Source organism: Nelumbo lutea, chromosome 1, assembly GCF_056320005.1.
Source record: "Nelumbo lutea isolate HS-2025 chromosome 1, American lotus-T2T, whole genome shotgun sequence".
NCBI lineage: Eukaryota > Viridiplantae > Streptophyta > Magnoliopsida > Proteales > Nelumbonaceae > Nelumbo > Nelumbo lutea.
In genome coordinates this window covers 1,619,022-1,644,707 of record NC_142684.1, presented here as the reverse complement: position 1 = coordinate 1,644,707, position 25,686 = coordinate 1,619,022, and the positions used below count along the sequence as shown (strand labels likewise).

Genomic DNA, 25,686 nt, shown 5'->3' with positions numbered 1-25,686 from the left:
AATCCCAACAAACCCAAATTTCGCCCTAAGAGCCTTCAAATCCACCATTAAATCTACCGGATATCAATCCAATGGCCTTAATCAACCCCCATCCACACTTCAAATATGTGTATATGATCCTTTTTGGTCAATTTTCTTAACAAAAGTTATTTGATACACATAAGAAAGTTGACTTTGGATCTCTTGCCCACAAGAGCTCTACCCACGTCTACCCACAATACACTACCTCCACGCATTAGGAACATCTCCCCATGTATAATACTATGTAAGAGGATGAGATGTTCCCCATGTGATTGCAATGTTTTCTGTGTAGATGTGGGCAGATTCTTGTGGGCAGGAGTTCCAGACTCAAGAAAGTTAGGAATTTGGGTTTACTCACTCCTCGCACTAACCTCACAACCAAGGTTCTAAATATCGATACAGGCCAATACGCCCCCCGATAGGCTGTATCAGTCTGTATCAGTGCATTTATTTGTGTTTTATTTTATTTTTTTTCAAAATTGGTTCAAAAGAATCAGTTTAAATCCCGAATATCCTCTGAACCATGGCCTAACACGATACACCCCCTGTAGGGGCATATCGAGAAACATATCAGCCAATACGTAATGATATTCTGAACCTTGCTCACAGCCATTTCCCATATATATTGAGAACATCTCCCATGAATGTACAGCCATATACCATGTATATCAGAAAGTTGATCAGGGGGTTTCTTTATAGCTTTGGAAGAACTGAAATAAATTCTCATGTGAATCTTATAACTGACAAAATTTAAAATTAATCTGTTGATAATCCGACTAGTGCGACTAAAACCACATGTCCTTAAATATTAAGTCGAGGGAAACAATATTAATGAGAATCTAAGCCAAATGCTTTCAGTTGGGAATAAGGCCGGGTTCAGTTTAAATGGATAATTTGTTCTCTATTAACCCAATTGAATCATTACCAACCCATACGACTTCCTAGGTCATGTATCATGCGAATTTGTTAAACCTTTCGGCTCAGTTTGGAAGTACAAATAGAAATATGAATAGTGCAAATACATGTAAAATAATACAAAATACAAGGTTTTGCACTGTACAACTTTGTATTTGTATTCCTTCCAAACTGAGACAAACTGCAATTGCACTCCGTCCTTTCATTTGTTAGTCTGGAACCTTCAATTAAGTCGCATAAATGTAATGCCGAAGCCAAATACGGGCTCCAAGTAACACTCGTGCATTTATGAGCACCCTTATTAGACATGGTGTAATCAGGCATTTAGCCATCCTATAAGGCTATAACGTGAGAGCCCCCATCACCTACAACATAATCAATCATTACTGTATAAAGGATTCGGCCAGCCCCATGGGCCATGGCAATACATTACCACATTTAAATCTTAGGATAAGATCCGGTTGATTTTGTAGACAGCATTATCTAGGGAAGACCCATCACCCACCAATCAATGTTTAGTTGGTAATATACATTTAATAGAAGAATATATTAATATTATATAAGAAGGCTCATCCAACCGGGTAGTGAATGGAGATGTGAAAGCCTTCCCTGTGAAAAATAGAGGAAACAGAGGCCAAAGTAAACACATACACTTAAAAAAGCATTTTGACACAAGAATTTTAAATCACCTTCATAAATATAATTAGACAAACCCATAAGCCATGCATTCACATCAGCCCGGTAAAAAAATGGGGGACGGTCTGGGCTTGCAGTGGGCTAATGGGTGCGATTTGAATTAGGAATGACCACTTATCTTTTCAAGCAATACCAGCTTCAGCTTCAGTCAAGAGGGCATCCCTCTCAGCCAACAAGTAGTCACAGAACTCCAAGAGCTGATCTGCAAGAGGAGGAATACCAGGATTGCGCCCATCATTGTACAAATGAGCATTGTACCTTATTTGACACACATCATGCCTGAAGTCATCCCTATTCTTGTACTCCATCCTCCTCACCTTCTCCCTAATTGTGGAGAGATCCATTGGATTTTTTATGATGTCAAGGTAGTCAGGAGCTTCTTTCTTGGATACTGGTTTTAGGAACAGGTAGGATACATCAATTTGATCTTTAAGGGCATCTACAATGCTCTCCAAGATGTTTGCCAACCCAACCTGTGTGCAAGCACAACTTATCAGATGCATATTGCAAGATATCAGTAATAATAGATGGATTAATGAAAACTGTGTGCAAGCACAACTTTAAGGGCATCTACAATGTTCACATCTTTTCAATGTGAAATCAGGGAAGTTGATGAAAACTGGGGTTCATGACATAAGTTGTTGTGAAAAAGGCAAAGAATCATGTTTAAGGTATGGATTCACCATTTACACATTTTCCTATAACTCAGAAAAACTGATGAAAAGGAAAGTTTACCTCCCCTCCTCTACGGCGCTTTGTTTGTGGGGCATATTCTGCAGCATACCTCCCCAACTCAACCACAGGCCGCCTCTTGGCAGCACGGTCCCTCTCTGGCATTCTTCGATCACTTCTACTTGACCTATGCTCCTCTAAATATTCATCCCTTATCTCTGTTTTTTTCTTCTTTTTCTTCTTCTTTGCTTTCTGCCTTTCCTGTTCTTCCATCTCCCTTTGCCTGGCTTCTTCATGTTTTCTAATCTCAGCTAACCTTCGTTCTTCCTGCATCCTCTTTTTTTGCTCATAAAGCCTCCTTGTTTTCTCCTCTCTCAACCTGTCTGCAATTCTCCTCTTTTCCTCTTCCCACAATCTTCTCTCTTCTGCAGCTTTTCTCCTTGCCACCTCTTCAGCCAATTGCTTTCTCTCTTTCTCTCTATGTTTCTCAAAACTTGACAACTCCATCATCTTTTTTGTCTTTCGATGTTCTTCACCCAGTCCAGAGCTAGCTTCCTGTTTGACCAGGTCCACATTACCAACTGTCTTTGTCTGCTTAATTATGATTTTCTTGCGAGGTTGATCTCTATCTGCTTCCGTTGGTGGACGTATCACAATAGATGGCTTCTGAGGTTCCACCTGGATATCTTCATTTTTCATCTTGTTGGAAATTTTTATCTTACTGATCTTTGTAGTAGGTTTAGTCCCAGTTTCAGCATCAGAAGTCATAGGTTTCTCAGAACTCTGCATAATCCCAGGTATTGTTTTCTCAGAAAGCTTGTCAACAGGACCATATTTGAGCTTCAGTGAGGGGAGTTTTGCTTTTAATCCCACTTTATTGGCATTTTCCGAGGTTCCTACAGTAGCAACCTTTGACACAGTCTTTTGTTTTAGTTTCTTCACTGCAGCTTTTTGCTGGGGCGGGGCAGAAGGATCAAGAATGGTAGATTTTCCTGATACTTTTTCCAGGCTTGTGTTATCAACCTGTATTTCCAAGTCTTCCCCATACTTCGGGCAGTTCTTGTTGGTCCTCATGTGCCCTGACTGGTTCATCGGAGGGTAAACAATCACTATTGTAAGTAAAAACCATTCTTCATTATTTCATGGCAATGCAACATACCTGACCACATGCTCCACATACAAAACTTTCTCTTACTGGTTTGTCTGTATGTTTCTTTTCCTTAATAACCTGGATATAAAATTTACTTGTGAGGAATCTGACCACAGCTTACAAGTGGGAAGAAAAAGAGGGGGTGAGGTGGGGTTAGCGCTATTAACACCAAAAATGTGGGAAACTCATAACTTGAATATTTTCTTAACAGCAAGTTCTACAACATTTATAAAGTATATTTTAGCATGTTCTTGTACATTATTCAAACATCTAAAGGAGCATACATGTCATGTATTTCACACAGTATATCCAGACAAACTGCTTCAACCTGTGACTTGACACTCCTGTTAAACAAATAGCTGTTATATTTTCCTGAATTGATATTCTGCAGACAAAAAGCATTGACAATGAATTTGCCAGAGCAGTTAGCTGAAGACAAAGTGTAGATCCTAAGAAACAATCAAAATTTTGGATGCCAATAGCATCTGTGCTACTTGATATTTTCTCTGCCTGCAACTTTGATGAAACAATGAAATTACTGTTACAAAATACAAACATTAATTTTTTCATCTTTTCATGAAATGTAACATAATTATCAGATTTAAACCTTCCGATATAAAACAGATGGAAGTAGTTTAGCACTAAAAATTATGTGCACCACAATTCAGGAGAAAACATAATTATTGGTGTTTTTGGTGTTGGTTGCATCCCAATTAAATTTGCAAACATATTGAATTAGATTAGTTTCCTTATAATTTAGAATTAACTGACTAAAACGACAAAAACACCAAGATGGGGCTAGCTAGAGAAGGCGAGTCATGAGCTCACCTTAAATCCGTCTCCTGCTACGTTAGTTTTCTTTTTCAGTACACCATTCTTCCCATTTCCTTTCTTTGATTTCATCTTTTCAACCTTCATCCAGAAAAATGAAGAAACTTTTTGTTATGTTATTTGATAAAGTGGTTTATCCACCAAAACCAAGTATGGCCTCTTTATAGGGAAACAAGGCATGTAACAAGTAGGACGCAAACAGAACAGAGAATGATGTTCAGCCTCAATTGAGGATAGAGTCCATCAAGGAGGCTGAGTGACTCACTATTACCTCCATTGGCCCACGAATGATGTTCTCCTTGGATATAAATGATCCATCAGATTGGGCAGTACGAATTATCTGCTTGGCTCCACTACTTTTTTTGGTTTGATCTGCAATTTCAGAATTAAAACCTAATTGGGATCTCAAACCTCCTTGCCATGTTGCTTTTGTCTTTTTCTTCTTCCTTCGCTCAGCCTCATCATCTGCAGATGATTTTTCATAACTGTTCATCATGGTATTCGAAAGGCCATTTATTCTATAATTTATCTTATGATCAACACTGTAGTTATTCCATTGGTAAAAAACATGTCCATACTGTCTTAAATACTGACTTGGCATTTATACTTTAATTTTTTTCAAAAAAATCTCAATTCTATTTGGCATATATTCATGATTACAAGCAATTTGGCATATAAGTTTCTATTAACATGTGCAAACTTATAGAAATTTCTAAGATGGTTTGGTAATGTGCATAGAAGACCATCAACAGCACCTGTATGAATAAGTGGTTTGTTACAAGTTGAAGGGGCTAGAAGGACAAGGGGTAGACCAAAAAGGACATGGGTAGAAGTAGCCCCCTGTCCTTATAGTAGAAATGTAGAATAAGTGATTTGTAACTGATCACCTTTTCTAATGGGTTCTATAGGTGGTCTTCTATACACGTGAACTAACCATCTATTATTTGTATCCACATGTCCCTAAAATTGCCCGTTCTTCTGTCAAAACAACTAATTGAAGCCTTGTTCCACTCCCCACCAAAGGAAAAAAAAAAGGAATAAAAGAAACTAACAAGGCTTCAATTACACAATCTACTAGCTAATTCAACTATATTACCAAAATAATGGTTCTCTAAATAGTCATAATTGCTTTATCTTGAGGGTTGGAGATGGGAAGAGGTTTAAGTAAAAGTGGAAGAACTATGTGGGATAAAGTACCGGCAACTGTGTTCTGGGTATTGTGCCAACTGGCAAGAGAGGAATGCTAGGATCTTCCAAAAACGCAATTAAGTAGATTCAGTGGTTTAAAAGATAGTGGGAAAGCTACATTCATGGTTAGCATTTCATAGACAATTTAAAGGAAGAAAGTACAGCTCATTTTTTGTTTTGATAATCTTTGTAAACAGGCAGGAAATATCTGTATAGGGATGTCAGTATTAGGGTTTTGTATATATTCCTAATGTACAGCCTCTAGTTGTACATGGTTATTTGATTAATGAAATTCTATCTTTACTTTTTCTCAAAAACTCTTAAAATAAGTTATGTAAAATTAAAAACCAAAGTTATGTATGTATGTATGCATGTATGATGGTAATTGTAGGAAAAAGACATTGCCAAAGCATGTTTTGTTTAATGCAACAGGAGGTTCTCCTGTTTAAGCCTTTTAATATAAAGAGTTGCTTTCCATGCAAATGACATGGCATTACTAAGGTATTCTTTTGGCAGTAGCATTTCCCTGTATCCAATATAAAACGAACATTCTCTTGATATAACAATTCAATATATATACATATAACATGTAATAATAAAACATTACATATTTTTGTTTCAAACCAAATACTCAGTTAAAACAAAAATGCAAAAACATAGTTATAGAAAAGATCCTCTTAAATAGTATTGTGCAATTCATTATAAATATTTGTTTTCTTGTTATTTTTTGCTTATTTGTTAGCTGCATTTTCTTCACAAAATTCAGTGTCACAACCAAAAATGTTCTCATCAACTGGCAAACAAATTTCTAAAGTCATCTTTAGAGAGTGATTAGGAACTGAAATCAACAATACCATCCATGAGCATCCTACACAACTCTGCTGCTTCTGCAGCTTCATCTTCAATTTCCTCCTCTGCCTGAGCCTGCGATGGGCGTCTTCTCATTTTAAGTCCTCTAACACCATCTGCTTTATCATGTTTGGATTCATAATTACTTTCCTCCCCTTCTTCACACTCTTCAGCATCCAGCAAATTTTCAAGGTCACCAGCAAAGGAATCCAGGTCACTATTTGCTTCAGAGTCACTCTCATTTTCATCGCCATCAGCAGCTGAAAGACTCTGAATTTGGCGATCCCAAATCTCCTGGCATTTTTCTCTTGTCTGCTGCTGAAGTTGAAGAAATGACATTCGCTGTCCACGTGCATACTTGCTGATGGTTGTTGGATCAACCTTAACCCCTGATGCAGCCTGCTCACTTGAAAGTTTGCGTATCATAGCTATTCGATGCCACCTTGTTTGTTTTGTAATATGTTCTTCAGGAACATTAAACTTAAGGAGAACCTAGAAATTTAGAACATCAAGGGGTTAGGGTTAGTGAAGAGAGAAAAAGGTACATCTCCTTAGAAAATGTAGCTGATATGGATATATAGATTTATTATAGATGCCATAACATAATATCATGCACTTCATTGCAAATATTTATTTTATTTATTATTTCTGTTTAACCCCTTCTAAAGGTGTTTTAGCATTTCAAATGAATTAAGAATATATAAATATAATCCAAACAGAGGACAGCCAACAGTTAGACATCCTCAATGTTTATTCAAGCCATTTTCTCTTGCTTTCCTAGAAGCAGTCTAGATGCACCAATCTAAGAGATCAAAGAGAATTTACTAAAAATTCAAAAGCAGAAAAGGACAATAAAAAGGAGAAAATAAAGATAAAACACTTGGACCAAATCAATCAACCTAGGAAGCTAGTACACACACATGCATAGTGAGCGAAGTGATTTTACCCCATTTCCTATCCACCTATACCAAATGTGTGCTTCATACAACAGAATTTACCACATTTATATTGCAGTGTAAGATGATATAATCAGTCTTGAATTAAAGATCAGTTAATCCAAATCTAATGACTCTTTAACCTACATATGATGGAAATAAAATCAATAAGGTTTCTAAATAGGTCATGAATAACCTAAATATGTCTTAGGGTCCATTTGATAATGGGTGAAGTGACTGAACTAAATGACATTGCTTTATCTGTCAATGGACAAGATAATTAATAACCTAAATATGTCTTAGGGTCCAAGTTCAGTTCCATCCGCTAAGGAGATCAGAACCTCCATAATAACGTATTCACTAAAAGACAAAGCAATAAGACTTACCAAAAAACAGAAGAAAAAAAAAAAGCAAAGCAATAAGCTATTCAGTTCAGCTACTTCAGCTGTTACCAAACAACCCGTTACTCTAGTAAGGATTTAAGAACATAAAAAGAACTTGAAAAATATAGGAAACTTATCAAAAAGGTAGTATTTCAATTTCAGAAGAAATATAGCTCAACAATAATTCTGATTTTAGAGAAGAAAATAAAGAAAGGAGAAGAAAGAAGATGTTCAGGAGAAAGATAAAGAAAGAGGAAAAAGAGAGGAGAGAAGAGTTGAATCATGTCCCTTTCTCTATCCCTCAATCAATTTATATATGTTGAATATTAAAAGATGCAGAATTACATGGGTGCCCCTAGTTAGGCGGCTGACCAAAAGAACAAAAGAAACACCAAGTATTGTGGCCCATAAAGAAGGCCCTCTACAGCTGAAACAAAACTAAGGCTCATTCAACCCAACATCTCTACACTTCCCCTCAAGCTGAGCAATAATGTCAATCATGCCCAATTTGCTTACACAGTGTTGGAGCTTTGCCTTAGGAACTCCCTTGATCAAGATATCTACTAATTGTTCCCTCTGAAGAAATAGGAAGACATACTTCCCCCGAGGCCACTCTCTCTCAAATCAAATGTCTATCTATCTCAATGTGCTTAGTTCTGTCATGCTGATCTGGGTTATGAGCAATGTTAATGACAGCCCCATGGGCCATAGCCCTATACTTTGCCTCAGTTGAATATCGAGCAACCACAAATTGCTTCTTACTCCTTCGGGAGATGATATTTCTAATTACCATGGTACAATAACCCGATGTGGATCTTCTATCATGTATACTACATGCCTATTCGGCATCTGTATAGGCCTCTAACTTCATATGACCATGCTTGGAAAAGACTATGCTCTTCTTAGGAGTTCCCTTAAGATAAAATAGCACCCTTTCTGCAATAGCCACATGTGTCTTAGGGGGCGCATCCATAAATTGGCTAATCACAAACAATTTGCTCCATTGATTAGACGGAAATGAACAAAAATAAAAACAAGATACTACTAATCAAAAAACACTAATCCGAAGCCAAGCTTGCTTCTCTATAGCCAAAAACTATGGTTTCACAATACCCAGCAAAATAGAAGAAAGAGAGAACTTAAACCACTCCTACCAATGACTTTGGAAGCTTCTCCAACCAAAGTTGACCTCCAAATAGGTTAATAAACTCTCCTTTAAGCTCCAAGCTATCTCAAGACCCTTTAATCTAATTTCTCTAGTTAGCTAGGGTTTTCAGGAAAAAAAAAACCTGTCTTGAGCCTCAGTCTGAATCTTTAATCTTCTCTAGGAATCTCACCCAACTGGGAAACATCAATTTTTAATTGATTAGTAATTTAATTCTCCACACATTCTGTGTGTCTAAAAAGAGAAAAGCAGGAAGTGGGAGCCTACTCTGATGCCAAGGAGAAATATAATCCAGCAATAATACTGGTTCTAGAGAAGAAAATAAATAAGAAAAAGAAAGAAGATGTTCAGGAGAAAGAAAAAGAACGAGGAAGAAAATAGAAGAAGGGAGAGCTGAATCATCTCCCTCCCTTTATCCCTCAATCAATTTATATATGCTGAATATTAAAAGGTGCAGAATTACATGGGTGCCCCTAGTTAGGCAGCTGATCCAAAGAACATAAAGAAACATTAAGTATTATGGCCCATAAAGAAGAACCACTACAGCTGAAATAAAAGCTACTGAATAGATAAACAAAACTAAGCCCATTCAGCCCAACCTCTCTACAATTTCCAATATCAACCAAGGATAGTGCAGTTAACACCAGCTGAGAACAAGAAAGTTTCCTTATACTGCTTATCCTATGTTATTTTCATTGAAACTTAGTGTCCTATAATCATGCCATAGAAATCCAAGTAGATATATGATTAGTAGTTTGGTTCTTTATAAAAGAACAAAACAAAAGGAAAACAAAAGAGAAAAACAAGCACTTCATCTTTGATGGAGCACTCTTTATTTAACAATAATAGAAATGAATAGACAAGGCCATTAGATATCCAAAAGCCCTTTCAGAAATAGTAGCTGGGCAAAAGTTGAATAGCAGAGGACATAGTGAACACAAATCCCTATTGGAGGAAATTTTTGCAAAGATTTTAGTCAACATTCCCTTATTCTAAGTGAAAATTTAAAATACCAACTACCAAAGCTTTAAGCAAAGGAATGATGAATTAGAGAACCAAGTCCAATTAAAATGATTCAAATTGAATGAATGATATAAATATTAAGATTCAAAAATAAAATCTTAAGATTTTTTTTTCAGAATAAAGATTCATACATAAGATTGGAATTGAAACCCTTGGGATTCATGATTAGAATTGTGAATTTTAATGAAAACCATAAGATTTTGACAACTAGGTCCAACATTGGGTGATGGCCAGGTCGAACATTGAGCAAGGCTTTAAGATATTGACAATATCTTGTAGAGCTTACGCTGAAACCATTCCAGAAATCCTTCATATGAATGAGCATACCTCACGAGCTGCCTCCATGCTCAATCTGCGAAGATCAGCATCTGTTCCAGTGACAGTTGAACCTCCTCTAGCAGCAGTTACCTTTTTCTTTACTATAGCACTTGAAACTGGTGCCTTTGGAGCAACTCGAACATAACTAAAACCTAAGCCCCGACCAGATGGATCACCAACACCAGTAATTTCAAGGCGCTCAATATTTTCTCGATCCTGCAAACAAAGTAAATGATACATGAAGACTTGAATAAATCCCAGGCTGATTATAATACATTGAAACATGACAATTAAGGAATTGCTTTGTTGATTGCATTAGCTGATTATAATATTCTATGAAGACAACCGCAATGACATTACACCATTACCTGATGTAATGGTAAATCCCAGGTGACAAGTGTGAGAATACAGGTTCAAGTCTGAGAGTGATCACTTTGTGCAAAAGAATGCAAAATGGCAGGACTATATCCAGTCCACCCTTTCCAAGACCCCAAATAGCTGGGACCAGCATTAGCTAATGGCCTTTTTTATCACACCTATATGACAACCACCTTGACATCAAAGACACTTTCTGTTCTGAAGCAAATTGTATGTCTTCAGTCTACAGCCCTCTGGAGAATAAAGGATGAATCTTTTTTTTTTTTTTTATAAGAGTATAATTGTATTAAAAGAGGGAGAGCTTCCCCCAAGTGACTCAATTTAGTTGGATGAACCTCAAGCTGATCCTATATATATGGAAACTAAATCGAATCGAATCAGATTACATCAGAGATGGGGGTGGATCCATATTTGATTAATTTATAAATGGACTGAATTCAGATCACCCATAGTGGGGTCAAATTCAAACAATTGGATATCATTTGCAGCCTTATATGCTAATGACCTTCCAGTGGCATCAGTCCTAAGGCACCACCTCAGAAATGGCAACTTGTAATTATTACTATATTTAAAAATTAAATATAATTAGAAATTAACTAAGCCTAAAAGGTCCTTGTAGGGATTTGCATATATCAAAAAATGGTATATCTTCTATCATGCTGGTCTCCATTTTATGTACTTACCTCCAATTTCCTTCTAATTTTATGGGTTATACTTATTTCCTTCTATCCATAGATTGGCAAATCATCCAAGGAATATATCAGATTAACTTAATCTCAGGAAAAATTTTTGCATAGAAGTAGATTTCACTTCAGAAGAACAGGCTCTAGAAAGTATTTCAAATAAGTATGGTTCAGTAAATTCAAGTGGATATTTCTTAATCTAAGAGGCATCTGTAAGAATCATCTTTTACCAATAAAAAATAACCCTTTTTGGATAATACTATGATGAAAAATGCACATTTCCGCTGATCAGCAAGAGATTGAAAAGAGATCCTACTTGACATACTAAATGACAATAAGTAAAGTGGATAAGCTTGTTCACCACTGGCCACATATTGTTTGACTTTCACTCCACAGGCATCAGAAATTAAGCACCACTTTCAAGGAAAATATACAAAATCAATTTTACCTGACTTGTACAGGCAACAAAATTGCTAGTCAGGTTCCACGGAGTTATCTGAAGTTCCCTCTCAATATGTGATGCTGCAGCTAGAGCAATAGCTTCATCTGGGAGTTGGTTCATTGCAGAAGACAGTCCAGTAGGGTGTGTCAACCTACTAATTCCTAAACGTTTGAGCCTGTGAAGACCAGCTAGCATGCTTTCATAGGTGCAAACCTGAGAATAGAAAATGAGTAAGAAGTCGCACTACAATAAAAAAAAAAAAACTCCAAAACTACATGTAAACTGTTGGAGCTTTATTATCTTGGGCCAAATTTACAACATTAGGAATGTAATAGCCACTATAATTTGCACCAAAAGAATGAAAAAGAAAGCTATAAGAATAGTCCAAGAAAAAATTTCCCAAATATTTTCAACCACTATACTCAACCTCATAGTAAATATGATACCCAGAGAAGATTTAGAAAGAAGAGGAGAGATTTCCACTTGGTATTTATTGATTAAAAAAACATATGATATGTTCCCTAGAGAAGTTGTCTGTTGCACTTTGGGAAAGAAGGGGCTTCAAATAGGTATGTTAATATCATAAAAAATATACATTAAGAATCAATAACTAGCATGCTAACTCAGGAAGGTGATATAAGAGAGTTTCTAATCATAATGGGCTTACATCATGGCTAAGTACTTAGTATAGAGGTAGTAACAGTGGTAGTTCAGTTGAGATTGATGATCAGGAGGAACCCCAAATAACCACATCCAATATCTTGGATCAAATAATGAATGATCCATGATGTGTGAGAAATTAGAGGTTAGAACAAGATGGTTAAAGTGGATAGATGGTGTACCATGGTGACTGGTATATACCTTGATACTAGAAATATTGCCTTGTAAATTTCTGGCAGTCATTTTTACTTGTGGTCTCAACCCTGCAGGATCCGTCAACCAATTATCCAATCATTCCCTCTATTATCTGGGTTATCTTTCAAGTGAATGACTAAATCTTTCACTGGTGAAGACTCAAATGCTAGAAAATTCATATCTAATGGATATTGCTAGTAAGAAGTTCGAGACTATCATCCCAATTCCCCTAATTGGATCATTGACTAAAGCAAAATCTTGTTTTTCGATAAGACATGCAGAATATGGTAGAGTTCTATGGCAATGCACAAGGACAGCAATGATGTGGAGTGTTTGGTGTGAAAGAAACTATAGAATTTTTAGCATGAACATAATGAATCTGCTGAGGTTTTAGACAAATTGTGTAGTCTATAGTGGTAGTTTTTTATTATTTATTGTTTAGATAGGAAGTGGGGACCACAGCACTCTTGTTGGGTCCTTTTTGACAGTTATTTTAATTATTTTATCCTGTTTTATGTGTTAGTCGCCCTATAAGGGCATATTGGTCTTTGTACTCTTTATTATTTTAGACTATAAATAATAATGAAGAGGGTGGCCAGCATTACTGCTCTCTTTTCTCTCTCAAATCTCTTCTCTTCCTTTTCTTCTTTCTGCTCTTCTTCTTCAAGAAATATTCTTTTCTTTTACATATCTTTATTTCAGCACCTTTCTACTTGGTATCAGAGCTCCACTAAGGTTTCTTCTAAGTTTTTTCCATGCAGTCCTAGATCAGCCAATTGCATGAGGAGATAAAGGGATGATCGATCTACTTCAGATTGCCCAGTTATTGGATTTTTTGGTTTGGTCTAGCCATCAGGAGGGTGACCTGTGTTTTGGCATCAAAATCAGGAAGAACTATAGTGCGGGGAAGAGTCCTAATCAAGTTGGACTCTTCAATTTTGATCTGATTTTGGGCACTCAAGTATTGTTGGACTTCTCTAAGTATTCTATAGGGGGTGGTTAGGTTTCTGGAATTTTTTGGGCCTTTTGTAGTGGCCAATTCACTTTTCTCTCTGATGGGAGACAGTGGGAGGAGAGAGATTTCTCTCCAAATAGGGTTTGCTTCTTCCGAAAAGGTCTATTACCCTTGTGTATGAGATAGATTTGATCTTGGAGGCTCTCTACCTAATTACTTTCTGCTTTTGAACTGTTTGAAGTAAAATGGAGAGTTGGAGTACCGAGTAGAAGTTCATCAGTAACATGGGTCTGGGTGTTGGAGGTAGTAGTGATATTTTTTGGTCTGGAATTATTACTATAGCGAAGTTTTGATGGTACAAATTATCTAGAATGGGCACAATTAGCCAAGATGGCCATTGGTGCTCGTTGGAAACTGGGGTACATCATTGGGGAAGAAAAGAAACCTGATACAGATCCCTCCCAGTGGGTACAGGAGAAAAACATGGTGATGACCAGGCTATGTAACTCTATATTACCTCACATTAGTAAAAATTTTTTTGTGGGCTAATACTGCAAAGGAGATTTGGGATGGAGTGACTAGAGCTTATCAGTTAAGGAATCGGGTGATTAGTACCAAATAGGGAGATAGACCTCTTGCCACCTATTTCTTCATGCTGAAAATTCTTTGGCAACAGATTGACCACTTAGAAACTGTGGTTTGGGAGAGTATGAAGGATGCAACAACCTATCAGGGGTTGGTAGAAAAGAATAGTATGGAAGATTTTCTAACAAAGCACGGAGCGGATAGGAAGAAATTGAATAAGAGAGAAATTATTGGGGATTTTGGATCCACTGGATTATACATTTAAAATAGCGGAGAAAGAAAACAGTTGGTTCTTGGAACCATTGGAGTTGCTTGGCATTTTTTTCCATTGTTCTTTAATCACCGATTAATAAATTTAGCATTTTCAAAAAGAAAGGATATTATGTCACTCAACTCAATGTAGCATTAATCCCAACTATCTGGATTGGTTTACTATAGCAATTTAATGTAGAAAAAGGAAAAAATCAAAGAGTTAAGAATCTTAAATATGTCATATGTCACAAATAAATGATTAGGCTAAATAAATTGCATAAAAGCTAAAAAAAAAAAAAACACTTTCTTGAGAAAAAGGCGTCTCAAGGTCTGAGGCATGACTTCTAGGCATAAGCCTTTATGCCTTACCCTAATGCAAGCCTCAAAGAACAAGCCTAAGACATCATTGGAAGAAATATGGAAACAACTATGGAAGAATTAGCTTTCATTAAGCATTACGAAGATGTTAGAAATGTTTCATACATTTCAACTTCACAAGATAATATCAGACCTTCCAACAGTTATAACTAAATCTCCTACATAAACAAGCAAAAGGACAAAAAAATAAAACAGAACTTACACTTTCTGGAGCTATCATCCTTCTGAGTTCTTCTTCCAAAGGAATGCGGAAATTGCGTTTCATAACCCAAAACAAATGTCCATTTGATATCCTCTGTTGTGTTGCATGCCCCCATCATTTTTCGAGATCAATAGATAAGGTCAATAGATATTAAAACAGAACTCGACAGCAGAAGTGAACAAAAAATATATATGGAATGGCTCAAACATGAGTAGAGTAAATTGCAGAAGATATTGGAAATTTATTATGCCAGCTAACCTAAAATAGGTTTGGGTCTTCAAGAAAATGTGCAAATTATAGAGGTTCTTTTGTTTTAAAAACATAATGGACCAATCTCAAACCAATTTTGAGATTACCAACTAAAACCTGACCCAAATTTAAACTGAATCAGCATCAACCAAGCAAAACCTAAAAAATGGTTGAGTTCAGTTGGGCAGTGCAGCAAAAACTCACAACAATAATCATAATGCAAAATTACCTGCAAATCGGCACAGTGCTTCAACCTCTTCCGAAGAAAAGGTTCTGAGAGATTAGGAAATTGTGCAGATAACTCATCTGCTCGGATGCAAGGAATCAAGCCACGCTTTTCATTGGCACGGAATTCACGGTAAATACAAACTAACAGCCTGTTCCCAATATATGTCTGAAGGTTTTTTGATCCCGGAGAAATTACTTCCATGTGAGGTTCCTGAGTAGAATGTGAGCAAATTGTGAAGTTGTAAACAATTTAAAAGATAAGTTATGCCATCTTAATCATTGTTTTGCATAAAATCACCATATGTTAAATACCAAGACTTCTTTTCTGAAAATGAAATCTTAGATGATAAAACTGGATGACTCAACTAGCCAATTTACATAACAGTGAAGGATCAAACCATGCTTGTCTAAAATGTACAACCTTAAGATTATTATCATACCAAAATAGTGCAAGGCTTTCTGGAAACTCAAGATTCAAATGAGAATAAGAAAACCAGCAATAACTCATTACAAAATATTGCATATATCAATTAAAATTTAAAGCAAATCACACAAAACATTTAATTAAATCTAAATTTAGAAAGAAAATCATAATATCAAAGTATACTGCATACCTAGTAAACAAGCATGAACACAAGGGCTTCATGTAATAGTAAACAAGATTATGATAGAAATCATCAAGGAAAAGAAATAATAGTATATTCATGTGATAGAAATGTCTATTTATAAATAACCTAACCAAATTAACCAACCTGTTGTCCAACAACATCTATTCTGTCAATACGTCTAAGGGAAAGTTTTCCCTTTGCAGAACGAACCAATAAATAGTCAGTTGATGCCAATTTGTGGGGAAATATGGGTGCTCTATACAAGTTTGTTTCAAGAGAAGACTGGCTACAACCAGGTCTGATATCTCCAAGGAAGGGTGATTTATCAGTAGGATCAAGACTGAGAACATTCCCCAGGCTGTTGTCTCCACTGCGCAATGAGGAGGTAGTTTGATCACCTGACACTGGTTTTTGATAATAAGTGCATAGTCTTGCACCCATCCCAACATTACCTAGAAGTAAAGGTCTTTCTTCACAATACCTGCAAATATCAGAAAACAATACTAAGAATAAACAATTAATAAATTTAGGAGCAACAGAAGTAGATGAATTCACTAAAGTTTCTCATCACTAACTAAAAATAGTAAATAATAATAAAAGAGAAAGGTTAAGCTGTTATTTTCCAAGTGTAAGGATTTAAGGAAGAGATAGAAACCACTCAAAGCTTTTGGTGAGTGGATTAGTGGGCTGGAAGATGAAAGTTGTATTGGGGGCAGCAGAAGATTTTTCAGAAAAGAAAGGAATCCCCTAAAATACCTAGCACCCACTGTTCCAACCCTGAAAGGATTAATGCCCCCAGAAAGACCAGGCACCCTGGGCAGCAATAGAGAAAATAAAAGAAAGAATCATGCCCACAGCACTAGACAAATCAAACACCAAGGCTTCCATCCAGCCCCCTCCCAAAGATACATCAAATGACCAAAATACCCTTGCTGAAAAAAATACAAAAAAAAGTCAGAAAACTCCAGGGACTTGTTTACTCCTGAGTCAGCATCATTGAAGGAGTTCTTTTCTCAATCAAATATAGAATATGTCAAGGCAAGGATGCATCTGGAGGATGTGGTGAAAGAACAAATAGTAGGATGGTTATCGGTCATTATTTTTCCAAAGGCACTTTATCTTTTCAGTTTTTTGGTATGGAAGGGGGCTTGATATCAGGGTCCAAGATTGGGTAATAGCCCTTTTTAAGGGGACCTTGATAGAGCAGTATAACAGGGACAGGGTTCACGTAGATAATCCCAAATAGTTGGTGTTAAGGATGAGTTGAATTTTGAGGAAGGGGGATACTGACCATTGAGGGAGATTTTTTCTTAACCTTTCCATTGTTACTCTCTCCTTTTATCTCTCTTATTTCTTCAGGTTCCTTTCTCTTCGTTATATAGTTTTCCACATATTCATCTTAATAATCACATTCCCACTATGAAAAAGGAAAGAAAAGTCTAAATGTTTTTGTTACAGAACTGATCTGTACTGGTTTCAGCCCTAGAATAGCAGAGAATAATAGCAGGAAAGAAAGAGAGAGAGAGATACAGAGAGAGAAGAGAGAAAGAAGAGAAGAAGGAGAGAAAAAACTGGTTTAAACAAGAGAAGGATCCTTTCTCTAGTCAGCCAGGTATTATCTACATGTTTCTGATTAAAGAACACAAAGACACTTATGCCCCAGTTATGGGACAAAGTAATTAAACCAGAACAAAGAAGGCATTACACCACACTCTTAATACAAAATGAAATGATCAAACTACCCCTTTATATATCATATAGTCCCATCTTCTTAAAAATGTAATCCACTCTTCCCCGACTCAACCCTTTGGTGAACAGGTCTTCCCATTAACTTCCTGTGTTTACATATGCAATACTTATTACTCCACTGAGCACCTTTTCTTTCACAAAGTGACAATCAACTTCTATATGCTTTGTTCCCCAATGGAAAACTGGATAAGATGAAATGTGGAATGTAGCTTGTTCGTCACAATACAGCTTCATGGGGTTATCAATGGTATACCCTCATCTCTTGTAAGAGATTCTTCAACCATACTAGTTCACATGTAGTGTGTGCCATGGCTCTATATTGAGCTTTTTGCAGTGCTTCTTGCTATCACAGCCTATTTCTTGATCTTCCATGTCACCAAATTGCCTCCAAGAAAGGTACAATACCCTATAGTGGACCCCCTGTTAGATAGAACTAGCCCAATCAGCATCTATGTACCCTCTATCCCAAGACTTCCTCCACTTTTGTATAACAAGCCACGATCTAGATCTCCTTCAAGTACCAGTCAATCTTTAAAACTGCATCTCAATGTGGAACCCAAGGATTCTGCATAAACTGACTTACTACACTAATTGCAAAAGATTGTTTGGTACTTGAAGGACCATAAACTAACTGCATAAATTGTCTGTCTAGCCGAGTAATGATCAAATAATTTAGCTTTCCCACCAGCCTCCAGTACCTTCTGAGGTCCTCAAACTCCTCACCTACATTACTACTCAACTAGACATTCGGTTCCTTGGGTGTTTCAGCTGGTTTGGCACCCAAAAAACCTGTCTCCTCCAACAAATCAAAGACATACTTCCTTTAGCATAGATTAATACCATGCTTAGACCTTGCTATCTCTATCCCCAAGAAACATTTTAACTTACCAAGGTCCTTAGTTTGGAAGTGATCTTGCAGAAATGTCTTCAACTTGTCAATTCCCAACCTATCACTGCCACTAATAACAATGTCATCTACATATACCACCAACAAATTCTTCTCGAGATACGAATCATAGCTAGATATTGGATGATCAACCTGACATTGTCTCATGCCAAATTCATTCACCAGTTCACTAAATCTACCAAACCATGCACGTAGAGATTATTTAAGTCCATGAATGGTCATCTTGAGTCTGCACACCTTACCATCCTCCCCCTAAGTAACAAACCCTAGTGGATGCTCCATAAAAACCTCCTCAGGAAGACACCATGTAAAAAGGCATTCTTTATGTCAAGTTGGAATAGAGGCCAATCATACATAGTAGCTAGGGAAATCAAAACACAGACAAAGAAAATCTTAACAACAGGAGAGAAGGTCTCAATGTAGTCAATGCCATATAACTATGAACACCCTTTTGCAACCAATCGAGCCTTCAACCACTTTACACTACCATCTAGTAAATACTTGACAGTGTATACCTACTTACAACCTATAGCATGCTTGCCAAGATGGAGAGTAGTGAGATCCCACACATGATTATAAGCTAGAGCAAAGAGTTCTTCCATTGCTTGGTGCCACCCTGGAGAGGTAAGAGCTTCCTAGACATTCTTAGGAATAGAAACAGAAGATAGCAAAGAAATAAGCTGTCAATGGGAGGTAAAAAGGTGAGATATAGAAACATAATTAGAAATGGAATGAAGAGTCCAATTGTGTTTACCTTTTCGCAAGGCAATTATAAGGTCAAGGTCGGAGAGAGGGGGTGAGTCTGGCGTTGAAACAATTGTTGGATCTGTCAGCGACGAAGAAACTTGAGTAGCCAATACATGTCAATGCGTATACACCTGCCTGATAGGTGGTCGATCAGCAAGAGGTTGCACTGGAGTCCACAACTAGAACAAGAGGAATGGGGTCCTCGATAGGAACTAAAAGAGGAGGTGGAGGAGAGACATCAAATCCAGAGAAGAATGGAACGGAGTCAAAGACCATAACATTGGGACAAACAAAAGAACATCGAGAACTGGGGTTATAACACTTATACCCTTTCCGGGTTCTAGAATAGCCAAGAAAAACACACTTAGTAGCTTGTGCATATAATTTGTCCATTCTAGCCCCAATATTATGAACAAAACACACATTCATAAACCCTAGGAGTGAGAGGGAAAGGAGACAAGGTGGGAAACAAAACAGATAAGGGAGAATGAACTTCAAGGACAATCATGGGCATCCAATGAATGAGGAAGCAAGATGTAAGGACAACATCACTCCAAAAGCGTTTGGGTACATTCATATGGTGCAAAAGGGACTAAGCAGTTTCCAAGAGATAGTGGTTCTTTCTTACAACCACCCCATTTTGCTGAAGGGTGTAAGTACATGAGGTTTGATGGATAATGTCATGTTGTTCCAAATATTGTTGAAAGGGTGTATAAAAATATTCTTGGCCATTGTTAGAACAAAGAATCTGAATAAGTATATCAAACTGAGTATGAATTTCAACACGAAACATTCGGAAAATAGAAAACAATTCACTCCTTTCTTTCGTAAGATAAAGCCATGTCATCCTTGAATAATCATCAACTAAAATTACAAAATATTTGTAACCATTATATGACACTACTTTATTTGGACCCCAAATGTTTGAATGGACCAAAGAAAAAGGATTCGACTTACGACTATCAACCCTAGAACTAAAGGGAACACAATGATGTTTCCTATACTAACATGACTCACATTCCAAAGTAAAAAGACAACTCAACAACAGAACAAGTAACTTAAGTGCCTTAAGGGACGGATAACCAAGCCTGCAATGCCACTGGAGAGGAGAAAGAGACGAATAAAGAGTTGTTGACAACCCACCACCATTAAGGTAATACAGTCCACCAAGCTTCATTCCCTCCACCAATCTTCATCTCCATCTTGAGATCCTAAAAGCACAAGAAGGGTAAAAGGTGACAGAGCAATTAAGAGACTTGGTTAATTTACTAAATGACATAAGGTTAAAAGGAACTTTGGAAACACACAAAACTGAGGATAAAGGTAAGTAATCTAGGTTAACATTACCAATACCATAGATAGACGATGGGTAGCCATTAGCAAGAGTAACTGTGTGATGTAGAGGACTGAGAAAGAGAAGGAAACACGCTTGGAGTCCCGGTCATATGATCGGAACCTCCAAAGTTAATAATCTGATGGCAAGGTTTGGATGCTACACAAGCCATACCTGAGTGGGCAAGGGTAGATGTATTCTGCTGAGATGTAGACTAAAGGAAGCGCTCATACTCGTAACATGGGACACTCATCATCTCTTTCCCGGAGACATCTGTAGATGTAGGTGCCTAATCAACTTGTTGAATTTCATCTCTCATACCACCACCACTAACCACTGCATGATTGGCCTAGGTACAGGGTGGCCCAAGTAGATCGAAACTAAAGTTGATAGTATATCCCTCCATTCCATAGTGTGTACATTTCCTCACACCATTAACACGTTCTCCCCCTGAATCTTGACCTACAATACACCCACCACCACAATTAAACATGGGACCACAACTATCACCACAACCTAGCTAAATTCCTCGAGCTCCTCTACCACCATGACCTTCACCTCCAATTACTGCAAAAGCAGACCTATCTGACATAGTAAAGTGCTCTAGATGTCCAACAGAGATCCTCTAGAGACAAAAAAAAAAACTCCCTCCAAAGAGGGAAGGGAAAACTCACTTAGTATTTGTGCTTTCAACGATTCATATTAAGCTTTCAACCCTACTCAAAATCTTGTTACATCAAGTTGCTCTCTCTATTGTTTCTAAATTTTGACATAAGATGTTAAGGGGTGATAAGCATTCAACTCATTCCAAAGATTCCTCATGCTAGCATAATACTCCTCAAGACTCTAATTACCTTGTTGCAGATTAAAGTACTCTTGGTAAATCTGATATACTTTGGTAGTGTTATCTTGTCTAGAGTAAAGCTTCTTTGCATGGTCCCAAATCTCCTTGGTTGTATATAAGAACATAAAATCACACTATTCTTGGGTTCCATACTATTCCACAACCACATCATAATCTATGTACCCCCTTGTTTCCACTCATTGTAACTTGAGAATCAACTGAGGGTTTCTCCTCTCTCACATGCTTCGCCTTTCTTAGCCCTAAGAAAGACTTCCACAAAATTAACCCAAGGCACATAATTCTCACCATTCAGTTTAATAGAGGTCATTTGGACACTAATATAATCAGGGGGAATCATAACACTAGAATTGTGTTCACTATTGTCTCCCATAGATGCCATAAAATAAAATAAAAAAAAAACTCCACTTGCTAGCCACCACACTACACACTAATGATTCGTTATTACTGAAAAAATATGTTATCACAGTTTTAAGCCCCAACTGTCACTGCAGTCCTACTCTTTCAGCACCATAAAAACAATTAAATGCATCAAAAACACATAACACTAGGTCTGCAACTGATCACTACTTGTTTCACACTGTATCACCCATATAACCCATTTGTTTAAACTCCACAAATCAGTCCTGCAGTAACCTGTTCACTACACACCTTAAACAGCCCTCTTTGATCCAGCAATTAGAGGGTTTCTACAAACCACATGAAATGAACACTGCACAACCAACTGGAAGAATGAAAACCTCCAAAAGGAAAAACGACAACTCAGTTTCAACCTTTCTGTGAATCCCCAAGTAACCGATGAGATCTCTGCAGAGGTCTAGGGCAAAGGGCAATCCAGAAAATTCTGGGTTGACCTAAACTGATTACAGTGGCTCTGATACCATGTTACAGAACTGATGTGTACTGGTTTCAGCCCTAGAGCAGAGAATAATAGCAGAAGAGAGAGAGAAAAGAGAAGAAGAAAAAGGAGAGAAAACTGGTTCGAACTAGAGAAAATTCTTTCTCTAGTTGGCCAGGTATTAATTATATGTTGCTGAGTAAAGAACACAGAGACACTTACGACCCTAATTAAGTAGGGACATAGTACTTAAACCAGAACATAAAAGACATTACACCACACTCTTAATATAAAATGTAATGACCAAACTACTCCTGTATAGCCGACTCTTAACAGTTTTCACTGATACCACAAGACTTTTACGAAAAGAAATACAGAAAGAAGATTTATCTCCTCTATATATCATGGATTTACAATACTAGCAAATTCTTATGTACAAATGAAGGGACATACATTACAAGAATGTTTAAAGATTACTTACTCCATCAGGAAGACATGCCCATCTTTCACAGACAGATCCGACTTCTTCTTAAATGCCCCTGGAGGACGCAAAGACTTATTTTCACCAGGGATCTTTTGTGCCCTTGGCCACAAATGTATTTTTGTACGAACAAGATGCAGCACTGAATTTGGTCTAACATTTTCCATGGCAAGAGATTTAGCATCTTCAAGCTCCTTTCCAGAATAAAATATTTTAACTTTTTCTGATGGTTTAAAATCTGTGCAGGAAGAATTACAAAGTTGCTGTTAATATAGAAAAAATCTCAAATAACAAAAGGAGAAATGCATAAAAGAAATATTGAGACCAATCGGGATTCCACACAAGTAGCAATTAGAAAAAACAATCAATAAATAACAAGTGTGTGAGAGAAAACTAGCCTAGCTTTTTTGAGCCTTTTGCTTTAACAGAAGAGACGGTCTCCTCTGCATCCACATGGAGTTTACTCCCCTTCCCTCCCAAGCTTTTCAATATAATTTTCATGGGCCCTTTTGTAGCTAGTGGTCCTTGTTCCTTTGCTGCAACTTCATTGTCATGGGGGTACCATAATGCCTTAGGCCTATGAAAATTAGCAATATCTTTACTGCAAAACAGAACAAACCAGACACTCTCAGCCCACAAAGAACATAATATAAGTAGAAAAATATTCAAAGGACTAGAAAAATGTGAATATGAAGAATATAGTCCAAAAGTGCACAATTTCCTATGATTAGAGCATGATGAAAGTAGGAATCTGCAGAATTGAAAAAATATGAAAGAAAGTAGTTTCTTGAAGAGAGAAGGAAGGGAGAAGGAGAAAAAGAGAAGAAGAGAAGAAGAGAAGTTGAAAAGAAAAGAGAGCAATAATCTGGCCACCCCCTTCACTTATTATTTACACTAAAATAATATAACAGTACAAAGACAACTATGCCCTTATAGGGCGACAAAACATAAAACAACATATATAACACTCAAAAACATAATAAGATTTGGACTTACATAACTATTGTGGTCCCCACCTCCTATCTAACAACAAACATAAAACATCTACTCAGAAAAACATCATAAAACTAATTAATCTTCAACACTCCCCCTCAAGTTGGGAGTAAATGTCACACATTCCCAACTTGCGTAGATCATGTTCAAGCTTATTCCTTGCCACCCCTTTATTGAGAACATCAGCCAGCTGCAACTCTGAAGAGACATAAGGCAAACAAACTTCTCCGGTTGTTACCATTTCTCTTATAAAGTGTCTATCAACTTCAATGTGTTTTGTCCTATCATGCTGAATTGGATTGTGGGCAATATTGATTGCAACCTGATTGTCACAGTATAACATCATAGGTTCCTCTGCTTTCACCCCAATCTCACTCAAAAGAGATCTAACCCAAAGAAGTTCTGAGACACCATGAGCCATGGATCTATACTCAGCCTCTGCACTTGACCTTTCCACAACCGCTTGCGTCTTACTCTTCTAGGAGATCAAGTTTCCACCTACAAAGGTACACACTCCTGACGTAGACCTCCTGTCATCTAAGCATCCTGCCCAGTCTGCATCTGTACAGGATTCTAGCTTCAGATTCTCATGATTCGAGAAAAGAATGCCTCTGCCAGGGTGCTTTTTCAGATATGCAAGTATTCTCTCAATAGCTTCCCAGTGCTGAACCCGAGGTGCATGCATGTACTAACTAGCAACACTGACAGCATAAGAAATGTATAGTCGTGTCATAAACAAATACAGCAGTCAGCCCACCAATCTTTGATATCTCCCCACATCCTTTACCAATTCACCATCCACACCATTAATTCTGTGATTTGGATCAATAGGAGTGTCTGCTGGTTTGGTCCCCCAGCTTCCCAGTCTCTCACAATAGGTCAAGTACATACTTTCTCTGTGAAATGAAGATCCAATGCTTGGATCTTGCAACTTCAATCCCTAAGAAGTATTTGAGCTCACCAAGATCTTTGATCTCAAATTCTTGCTGCAATGATTTTTTGATATCATCAATCTCCTCCAGATCATTTCCTGTCACCACTATATCATCCACATACACAATCAGAATTGACACCAAAGCATCTCCCATCTTCACAAAGAGGGTGTGATCAGACTGTGTTTGTGTGTATCCAAAACGGATGAGTGCCCCTCTTAACCTGTCAAACCAAGCCCTAGGTGACTGTTTTAGTCCATACAGAGATTTTCTGAGTCTGCACACCTTTCCTTTACCAACATTTTCATAAAAGCCTGCTGGAATGTGCATATATACCTCCTCCTGTACGTCACCATTGAGGAAAGCATTTTTGACATCAAGCTGGAACAAGGGCCATGAATAGGTGGCTGCTAGAGATAAAAGGATACGAACTGAACTCATCTTAGCTGCTGATGCAAAGGTTTTCAGATATTCAACACCATAGGTCTGAGTATACCCTTTTGCTACCAACCTTGCCTTGTACCTCTCTATCTTGCCATTGGCCTTATACTTCACTGTGAATACCCATCGACATTCGACTGTCTCCTTGTCTAGGGGGAGGTCAACTATTTCCCAAGTTTGTTTTTGACCAAAGCATCCATCTCATCTTGTATGGTTGTTTTCCACTCGGGTTTGGAGAGAGCCTCACTAACATTCATGGGTATAGACACAAAATCCAAGGAAGAAAGAAAAGCACGGTAAGAGGGTGATAAGGCACTTTAGGAAGGATGGTGTGAAATGCAATGGACTGTATACTTTCTCTTCCCCTTACGAAGTGCAATGGGAAGATCAAGGTCAGTGGGATCAGCTGCAACAATGGTGTTAGGGACAGAAACATTATCAT

At 37.4% G+C, this 25,686-nt stretch overlaps 1 protein-coding gene across 5 annotated transcripts in view; it reads right to left on the bottom strand.

The window, feature by feature from the left end:
* Positions 1-1,319: 1,319 nt before the first annotated feature.
* The window catches only part of LOC148873170 (transcription initiation factor TFIID subunit 1-like), a 100,133-nt gene continuing 75,766 nt past the window's right edge, over positions 1,320-25,686 (bottom strand). For all 5 annotated transcript variants that reach the window (XM_088942152.1, XM_088942151.1, XM_088942153.1 and 2 more), the window contains 13 exons: positions 23,277-23,479; positions 22,879-23,116; positions 16,106-16,442; positions 15,355-15,564; positions 14,877-14,969; positions 11,656-11,862; positions 10,156-10,362; positions 6,328-6,814; positions 4,557-4,750; positions 4,283-4,366; positions 3,464-3,532; positions 2,368-3,387; positions 1,320-2,105 (listed from right to left, as the gene is read on the bottom strand). In XM_088942152.1, the coding sequence (XP_088798278.1) occupies positions 1,755-2,105; positions 2,368-3,387; positions 3,464-3,532; positions 4,283-4,366; positions 4,557-4,750; positions 6,328-6,814; positions 10,156-10,362; positions 11,656-11,862; positions 14,877-14,969; positions 15,355-15,564; positions 16,106-16,442; positions 22,879-23,116; positions 23,277-23,479 (3,700 nt within the window). In that variant the 3' untranslated portion in view covers positions 1,320-1,754. The remainder of the gene's footprint in view (positions 2,106-2,367; positions 3,388-3,463; positions 3,533-4,282; positions 4,367-4,556; positions 4,751-6,327; positions 6,815-10,155; positions 10,363-11,655; positions 11,863-14,876; positions 14,970-15,354; positions 15,565-16,105; positions 16,443-22,878; positions 23,117-23,276; positions 23,480-25,686) is intronic.